This window comes from Mandrillus leucophaeus, unplaced genomic scaffold (assembly GCF_000951045.1).
Source record: "Mandrillus leucophaeus isolate KB7577 unplaced genomic scaffold, Mleu.le_1.0 Scaffold439, whole genome shotgun sequence".
Taxonomy (NCBI): Eukaryota; Metazoa; Chordata; class Mammalia; order Primates; family Cercopithecidae; genus Mandrillus; species Mandrillus leucophaeus.
This window is the reverse complement of record NW_012104687.1, coordinates 539,277-548,645: the sequence shown is the minus strand read 5'-3', so window position 1 is coordinate 548,645 and position 9,369 is coordinate 539,277. Positions and strand designations below refer to the sequence as shown.

The 9,369-nt window shown below is 55.7% G+C and overlaps 1 protein-coding gene across 1 annotated transcript in view; it reads left to right on the top strand.

Annotated features, from left to right (window-relative positions):
• LOC105549434 overlaps nt 1-8,896 on the top strand; it is a 23,614-nt gene extending 14,718 nt beyond the window's left edge. Inside the window, exons 6-14 of the mRNA XM_011993983.1 lie at nt 1,213-1,353; nt 1,765-1,894; nt 3,402-3,521; nt 3,716-3,906; nt 4,881-4,976; nt 7,208-7,258; nt 7,382-7,464; nt 8,572-8,648; nt 8,802-8,896. Of these exons, the coding sequence (XP_011849373.1) occupies nt 1,213-1,353; nt 1,765-1,894; nt 3,402-3,521; nt 3,716-3,906; nt 4,881-4,976; nt 7,208-7,258; nt 7,382-7,464; nt 8,572-8,648; nt 8,802-8,896 (984 nt within the window). The remainder of the gene's footprint in view (nt 1-1,212; nt 1,354-1,764; nt 1,895-3,401; nt 3,522-3,715; nt 3,907-4,880; nt 4,977-7,207; nt 7,259-7,381; nt 7,465-8,571; nt 8,649-8,801) is intronic.
• The last annotated feature ends 473 nt before the right edge of the window (nt 8,897-9,369 follow it).

The window sequence follows — 9,369 nt, the reverse complement described above, 5'->3', positions numbered from 1 at the left end:
GGAGGCCTCCAGGAGCACCTCCAGCCAGGCGTCAGGGGATATTCCCACCCCTCGTCCCCAGGGCCAAGGCCACATAGCGGGTTCACCAGATGGGAGGGTGGGAGGCCTCGGGGTTCAGGGGCCTCTGCAGCTGTCCAGCTCTTCCAGTTGATGGTTCCACATCTTGGGAGCCGGCTGATTTCATGATGGGCTGGGGGCTTCTCGGGATTCCACAGCCCAAATATCACAAGGGTCCAGGGACTCCAAGACCACCAGGAACATGTGGCACCCACGTCATACCGCAAGACCATGAGGCACGCAGTGAGTTTATGGTCCCCCCAGCTCTTCCCCAGAGGCTCTGCATCCTGTGGGGCCAGAGGAGCCAGGGGCTGGAGACCCTGGTGGGGCTGGTGAGAGGCTGAGTTCCAGCCACGGCCTGACCTGGGACGTGGGGTTCTCCATGGATCCGGAGTTGGGTTTCCTTTCCTGCCCTGGAGGAGACAGAGGCACAGGGACTGGGGCTAGTTCCCGTAGAGCAGGGCTAAGGACAGTGTGTCCGCCAGGAGTGTGGGAAGGGGGAGGTGTAAGGAGCCCTGGACACTGCCCAGTGTTCTGCACTTGGGGAAGGATCTTCAGAGGGCTCTGGAAGAGGGAGGTTTTTAGGGCAACCCAGAGGGACCTGAGCACCTCTGTTCCTCCCATCAGGACAAGGAAGAGCTACGTGTTCAGGGTTTCTCATTAGGTTGGTTTCTTTGGAGCTTGATCGATGGGGTAAGGGGGCACAGGGAAACTCTGGCTCAGGGACCCTCCTTGCCCTGCAGGGCCCTGCTCCCCCAGCCCAGGGGTCCGGCTCACCCCCAGCCCACAGGAGGCATAGGTAGATATCTGCAGTACACACAAGCAAAGCCCTTTGCCCAAGAGGGGTCATCCCACGGCAGAGGTTGGGGCTCAGGCCCAGCCTCATGGGCAAACTGGGCCAGGACCCACTTGGGAGGGCTCAAGGAAGCCTCAAGTCCTGGGGAAGCCCCTCTCTCCAGAAGCCACATCCCCATTGAAATGAGTGCTCCCCCACGAGGAGCTGCAAGACCTCGTCTGACCCAGCCTCCTGAAGGGGTCTGATGACCCTCATGAGAAGGGTCAGTGACTGGGGGACTGAAACCTCAGTGGGCCCAGCTTGAGCCACCAGCCCCAGCTTGGAAGGGTGAGGTCCTCCCACACCTGGTGTCCCCACAGATCTCTCTCGGGCTCACCCTGAGCCTTTGGGACGTGTATTTGTTAGAAGTGGAACAGGTGTTGATGCCAATGGCACTCACTGTCTTTGAGGTTCAGAGGAGTAAGTCCACGTGTGCCCAGTGGGGTCTGGGGAGCACAGGGGTCAGACCCCGACTGGCCCAGTGGCAGCTTCCTCACACTGTCACCATGATCCTCTGCCCTGGCCCAGAGGGAGGTCTGGCTGGGTGGCTGGGCAGGGAACAGTGACATACCCCCTCCTGTAGGAGCCCATCCCCCACATGACCCAGATGAAAGTCAGGAGTGTGGTGAGCACTTCCCTGGGCAGGCTGCCCCCCAGCCACAGCCTCCTGTGCACATCTGGAACCCTAGGGTGGCCACAAAGTGATCCGGCACTCCCCAGTGGGAGGTGGCTGAGGTAGCAATGGGGTATGGGCTCTGACCCCTCCCAGGGAACTCTCCTGGCCTGATGCCCACCCTGTCCCTAAAGCACCTCATGAAGATGTCCAGAGGTGGCCGTGGGCATGTTTTCAGGACCAGTTCTCCCATACCTAGGCCCTGGATGACGATGCAGTTCTCAGACACCCTCGGACCTTTATGAGGAAACTAACAAGGAAGCGTGGGGACCTGCCACCCCCAGATGGGCTGCAGTACCAGGTCCCCTCCCGAGTCACCCTCTGGGGCAGTCAGTAGTCGGGGAGTGCCCGGGACCCCCAACACTGCTACCTGGGGCTTTCTCTTCACCTGTTCTCCCTCCTCTTCCTCCTGGACTCTAACTAAGAAAGTACAATAGGCCCCCTGGTCCTCAGGGCAGGCGCTCAGTGCGTGTGTACTGGACGTGCTGCTCAAGCAGGAGTGGGATGTGGGCAAGACTCTCCAACAAGCCCCCTCCCACTTTCCACCATGTCCCACTCTCCCCCTCAAAGGGCCCTCAAGGGCACTGGAGGAGCCAGATCCATTTGTGGGATCCCCCACCCCTCCCTGCGAGCACTGACAGCCTCAGAGAGCAGCAGAGGGCCCTCACTCCTGAACACCCCTCCAAGGGTGCCAGGACAACAAGCCTTGAGCTAGGGAGACAAGGGAATCTGTGTCCCGAACCACCCCAGAGCGTTTAGGGGGTGGGCACAGGGGGGACCCCTGGACCAGAGCCGGAGCCAAGAGTTCAGCCAGGTGTGGAAACAGTCAGTCCTGGCATGGACTGGGCAGCCCAGGAGGGCAGAGGGGACTCTGTATCTGGGCTCTCTCACCCACCATGGAGACAGGTCCCCATGTGAGGTGGCAAGGGGGCTGGGTGACATCCAAGGCCCCTCCCACCTGAGTTCTGACTGGAGGCTGTATCCCAGGCCCAACAGTCTTGGGATGAGGGCGTGGAGCAGGAAGCCCCCAGTCAGACTGAACCCTGGGGGAGGGCAGTCCCAGAAGCCACCTGCGGTACCCCGACAGCTTCCCACCACAGGAGGCACAGGATCAGCAGCCTGCAGGTGTGTCCTCAGTGTCAGACCACAGGGGCCACACAGAGACCCTGAGGACTCCAAAGACCCAGGCAGGTAGAGCCCGGCCCAGAAAGGACCGCATAGGCTCACTGGAGATGCTGACCACGTCTGTTTTTCTTTCAGCCAAACCCGAGCAAGGGTCCTTGACACCCAGGCCTGTGCTGGCTTCACCTGGCAGGAAGACCCTCTGGCAGGGGGATAGGCAGGCCCCTCCTGGCCACCAACCTGGTTCCAGTGGCCCATTTGGTCAGCTTCCCTGCCATGGGCGCCTTGTCCTTTCACACCCCATCCTGATGGGACTGTCCACGAGGCCAAGGCCCAGTGGCATGAGGAGGCTTCCATGGAACCCAGGGCAGCAGGCCATTCTCTGGGGGCACTGGGGACTCAGGGTGTGCCCAGTCTGGCCCTGGCTCATGGGGGACCTTGGGTTTCCTGGAGGTTCCTCCAGTGGAACTCCATGCCATGGCGTCCTATGAATTTGGATGTGGGGGGCCCTTGTTGCGCCCGTTATGATTTTGAACAGAGCTGCTGCGTCCAAGTCCCTTCCAAATGTGTCCTGGACACATGGGACAGCCTAGGCCAGGAAGTCCATGGCGACCCCAACACCGGGCCCTGCCCAGGCTCATCAGGACTAAAAGGGAGGTCGGGAGATACCCCCACTGCAGCATGGCACCTGTATCTGACCCTCTTGGTGGCCAGTGACTGGTATGTCTGGAAGGAGTCAGTGTGGCACCCCGCAAGCTGCACCACAGCCCCAGACACCTCGGAAAATCCTGTTCAATGGGGAAGCCGGTCCCATCAAGGCCACGAGAGAGAAAGGTGAGCATGACGTCCTCGCAGTCCCGGCCAGCCAGCAGCACGCCTGGGGCCTCTGTCCGCACCTGTGGGACTGTGTGCCCCTCCCAGGGCACAATTCCCAAGCCAAGAGGGGTCTGGCCTAGACCCCAGCCCTGGGAAGAGAGGGGCACCAGGGGTGTGGTGGGCTCCCAGCTGCAGTCAGCATGACCTTGCAGGGGACCCTGGCACTGCGGAGCTCTGCACTGTCACAATTCACCTAGCAGAAGCCGGACGACATCCCGAAGCCTCACAGTCACTGCCGCAGCCGCAGCATGCGCCCCCACCACGTGCCTTCCAGCTGCCAGTGCAGGCTTTCCTGACAGCCCGGTGCCCTGCAGCCCTCGCCTCAGCAGCTCAGACTCGGAAGGTATCTGTGGCTCATGTTCCCAGTGCTCCCACCGAAGAGAATTACTATGGAGGATGTTCTGGGTCCTGAGTTGAGCAAAACGGCACGCCCTGTGGATGGAGCCTGCTTCTTTCCCGTCCCCCACGCCTGCTGGATATGCCCACCGAGCAAGTGGCCTTCAGACGGTCATGGGGACGGGAGAGGCTCAGCATCCTACACGTGCCCTTACCAAGGCTCATCAGGCTGACACCACTGCTGAGTGCCCTATCTGTGGACAAGAGACTCGCACCCAGTCCGTGGGTGGCACAGTTTCCCAGGAGGACCGGCTGGCCCCCTGCTGGCAAGCTGATCACACTGCGGAGGGGGCTGAGATTGGCTTTCACTGCACTGAGTCACAATGTGGACACGGACTTGCTGGCCCTGCAGGGCACACAGCACTGCTTCCGACCAGGGCACCTCATTCACAGCGAGAGACGTGCAGCAGTGTGTTCCCACCTCAGGGCCTTGGCTCTGCCACCTCTACTTGGAATGTTCTCGGTTCCCTCCAGGCTTCTAGAGGCATCTAGGCCAGGGCTCGTGGCTGGATAAGCACCCAAATCCCCACAACTCAAACGAGCTTCTCATCCTTGTTTTATTTGGTGTTAAACTTAAGAAAATGTATTAAGGCCGGGCGCGGTGGCTCATGCCTGTAATCCCAGCACTTTGGGAGGCCGAGGCGGGTGGATCACAAAGTCAGGAGATCGAGACCATCCTGGCTAACACGGTGAAAACCCGTCTCTACTGAAAATACAAACAAATTAGCCACGTGTGGTGACGGGCGCCTGTGGTCCCAGCTACTCAGGAGGCTGAGGCAGGAGAATGGCGTGAACCCGGGAGGCGGAGCTTGTAGTGAGCCCAGATCGTGCCACTGTACAAAAAAAAAAAAAAAAAGAAACAAAATTTATTAAGACATGACTTACCTCCTGGTAAGTGTGCAGCTCAAAAGACATTCACAGATGGAACACACCAGTCCCCAGATCACAAAGCCAACCATGGCCAGCCGCTCCAGTGCCCCCGGGCCCACAACCAGTGTTCTGACTTCTGATGACACCGTGAGCCTGTGTTTTGTACTTTACGCTCATGGAAGGATAACCACCTTCATGTTTTAAAATAAATGTTTCCTTTTGAAATGATTTTAGATACACAGAAAAATTGAAAAGACACTATAGTGTACTCTACACCTTATACCCAGTTGCCCCTAGTAATGACACTTTGCATTACCATGGCACATTTGTCCAAACTAAGACATTTAGGCTGGCTGTGGTGGCTCACACCTGTAATCCCAGCAATTTGAGAGGTTGAGGCAGGAGGTTCAGGTTCACTTGAGCCCAGGAGTTTGAGACCAGCCTGGGCAACACAGGTAGACCCTGTCTCTAGAGAAAAGTGAAAAAAATTAGCCACGCATGGTAGCAGGTGCCTATAGTCCCACCTAATCAGGAGGTTGAGGCAGGAGGATTGCTTGAGCCCAAGAGTTCCAGGAAGCAGTGAGCTATGATCGCACCACTGCACTCCAGCCTAGGTGACAGAGTGAGAAGTCACCTCTTTAAAAAAATTAATTTAACATAGGTGCACTCCTGTTAGCTAAATAATGTTAGCTATTATCTAAGGTTATTAATGCAGTAATTATATTAACACAGTGAAATTTATTCGGATTTCATCCACTTTTGCCTAATTCTTGTACCTGTCCTAGGAGCCCACCTCAGACTCACCCTCTGCCTTTAGGTCACTGCTCCTTAGCTTCCTCCAGAGGCTACAGCCAAACACACATCTGGGCTGAATAGCAGAGTTGATGGCTGCTGGGCTCCAAATCTCTACAGCATGTTACCATACTGAGTACTGCAGGCAGTGGTAACACAATGGTGGCTATTTGTGGGCTGGGCGTGGTGGCTCAAGCCTGTAATCCCAGCACTTTGGGAGGCCAAGGCGACTGGATCACCTGAGGTCAGGAGTTTGAGACCAGCCTGGCCAGCACAGTGAAACCCCATCTCTACTAAAAATACAAAAAATTAGCCGGGCATGGTGGCAGGCACCTGTAATCCCAAATACTTGGGAGGCTGAGGCAGGAGAATCTCTTGAACCTGGGAGGCGGAGGTTGCAGTGAGCCAAGATCGCACCATTGCACTCCAACCTGGGCAACAAGAGTGCAACTCTGTCTCAAACAAACAAACAAACAAACAAAAACAATGGTGGCTATTTGTGTATGTAAACACAGAAAAGGATCATAAAAATACAGTATAAATGATAAAAAATGGTACACCTGGCCAGGTGTAGTGGTTCATACCAACAATCCCAGCACTTTAGGAGGCCATGCTGAGAGGATCACTTGAACCCAGGACTTCTAGACTAGTCTGGGCAACATAAAAAGACCCCATCTCTTTTGAGATATCAATTTTTAGTGATGTGCACCTGTATAGGGCAATTCCATTATAATCTTATGGGACCACCATCCTATGTGCATTCTGGCATGGACTGAAATATCGTTACCTGACACGTGATTGCATAAGTCATCTAGAGATGATTTAAAGTCTACGGGAAGATGTACTTAGGCTGTATGCAAATCTTGCACCATTTTATATCAGGACTTGAGCATCTGTGGATTTTGGTATTTGTGGGAAGTGGTGAAACTGATTCCCCTACACACACCGAGGGACAACTGTAAATCTTTCAGGCCCCATACAAGGCTCAATTCCCTACACCCCCACCCCCAAAGTATTCTAAAGTGTTTGTTTCACTTTACCTGCTCATCCGTTAGCCAGAGGGTTCCATCAACAGCTTGAGCTGTTTCAGAAAGACTTGGGTTCAGGCTGGGTGCAGTGGCTTACGCCTGTAATCTCAGCACTTTGGGAGGCCGAGATGGGCAGATCACCAGGTCAAGAGATTGAGACCATCCTGGCCAACATGGTGAAACCCCATCTCTACTAAAAATACAAAAATTAGCCAGGCATGGTGGCGCACACCTGTAGTCCCAGCTACTCGGGAGCCTAAGGCAGGAGAATTGCTTGAATCCGGGAGGCGGATGTTACAGTGAGCCGAGATCACGCCACTGCACTCCAGCCTGCCAATAGAGCGAGACTCTGTCTCAAAAAAAAAAAAAAAAAGAACTGGGTTCAACCCCATTCAGCCACTTAGTGTGTCACTTTGGGCAAACCATGTAACTTCTCTGAGCCTCAGTGTCCTCATCTGTAAATTGGGCTAATCGTGGTCCTTACCTCGCAGGGCGACTGTGAGGACTAAGTGAGATGAAAGCTGACACCCCGAGCGACACCACTTCTCTCTCCCTCAGACTCAACAGGAAGACGCCTTCACTGCCCAATGCGAAGGTTATGGGGAGGACGTGAGGCCCCAGGGTTCCCCTGTCCCAAGAACATAAACCCTGGATTTTTGCTTCCAGAAACAATCACCTCTAGGATGAGGATGGCTCTCAACTCCCCAGAGCCTGTGCTCCCACCCCACAAAGGTGGCATCTTCAGCAGTGGGGAAGGGGTTGCACTGTGCCAGCCTCACCCTGGCCACTGTCTGCCCTAGTGACTTAGAGCCCAGGTAGGTCCCCAAGCAAAGCAGTGCAGAGTCCGGCCCTAGTCCTGGGCTCCAGGCATCCCGGCCACCCCCACCTGCCCCCACCAGCTGCCTCCATCCCTCAGCCCCTGCTTCCCTCCTTCCCAGCTCAGGATATCTTAGCTCCTTACATGACCCCATCATCTGTCTCCTCGAGGGGAATGCAGCACAAGGGCAGGGAACTCGGTCAGTCTCTGGATGTATCTCCAGTGTCTGTATGCATTTCACCAAACAGAAGACAGCTTTGGAAATGAGAAGAGACCCTCCTGAGGCAGCAGTTCTTAGCTGCCATTTCCCAAGTATTCTTGGCGTGCCAGGCACTAAGCCGGATCATGGACATGAGAGCTCTGGAACTCGTGGGGTGCTGTCACTCATGCACAGGTGGGTTGGCCCAGCCCTGGTGCAGTCACGTAGCTCCCTGCTAGCGGAGCTGAAATTGGAACCCATTCAGTTTGGCTCTTGCACTGCTCAATGGCTCCCCAGCTCCTCTGAGCGAGAGCTAAAGCTTTACAATGCCCTCAGGTCATTGAACCTGGGACTTTTCTCCCTGAGCTGCCTGTCATTCTCCCCTGCTCACACCAGGTCAGATGCAGACTTCCCCTCTGGGCCTGAAGCATACCAATCACGCTTCTGCCTCAGGGCCTTTGCACGAGCCATTCCCACTGCCCAGAAAGCTATCTGCCCAGGTATCTGCTTGACTGACCCATCACCTCCTACAAACCTCGCTCAGATCTTGCCTTGTCAATGAGGACAACCCTGGCCATGCATCTAGAGGGCGTCCAGCACAGAGTATGTGCTCAATACACAGATGAAGAAGGAAGAAGGAAGAAGGAAGGGATGGAGAAGAGAGAGGTGAAGGAAGAGCAGAATGCCCATGGCCATTTTTCTTCCAGTGATAACAGGTAGCAATGAATACCTAAGGGCAATGCACACGGGGCAGAAACGAAGTTCACAAAAGGCCGATATGAGCAGGGTGGGAAAAATGCAGCTCTACTCATCTGTCCTGGTGCAGATTTGGAGACTCCAGATGTGTCACATCTGGGCAGTCCCTTCTCTGCCCCCTCCCCACTGAGCTCTCCTTCCACCTCCAAGCCTGGCCCCTCCTCCAGAGATCCAGGACCACACAGGAGACAGCTGTGCATCTCCCTGGACGTTGGGAAAGGCTGCCAGTGGGGAAGATGCTCAGTGGCCCTTAAAACTCATCTCGGTTTTGCTCCAACTGTGCAGCCCATCCACTGCTGTGAACAGGAAGAGCACTCAAATGACAGCCCAGACACTAGACCCTCTTCCTCTTGACATCTGAACATGTTCCCCATCCCCAGCATTTCCCAGGGTCCTGGGAGAGGGACAGCTGTCTCGTGGATTGTCCTTCTTCATCTGTGTATTGAGCACATACTCTGTGCTGGACGCCCTCTAGATGCATGGCCAAGTGACAAGAGCGACAAGAGCAAAACTCCGTCTCAAAGAAAAAACAAAAATTGTGGGCCAGGCACAGTGGCTCACGCCTATAATCTCAGCACTTTGAGAGGTCGAGACAGGAGGATCACTTGAAGCCAAGAGTTCAAGGCAAGGTCTGAACAAGGTTTGTAGGAGGTGATTGGTCAGCCAAGCAGCTATCTGACCAGAGAGCATTCCGGGCAGTGGGAATGGCTCATGCAAAGGCCCTGAGGCAGGAGCGTGATCCGTATGCTTGAGACCCAGAGGAGAAGTTTGCATCCGGCCTGGTGTGAGCAGGGGAGAGCGGCAGGCAGCTCAGGGAGAGAAGTCCCAGCTTCAAAGGCCTGCAGCTGGTGCAAAGCTCTAGCTGTTACTCGGAGCAGCTGGGGAGCCAGCAGAGGGTCCTGGGCAGAGGAGGGCTCAGCTGTGGCTCGGGCGTTAACAGGCCACATC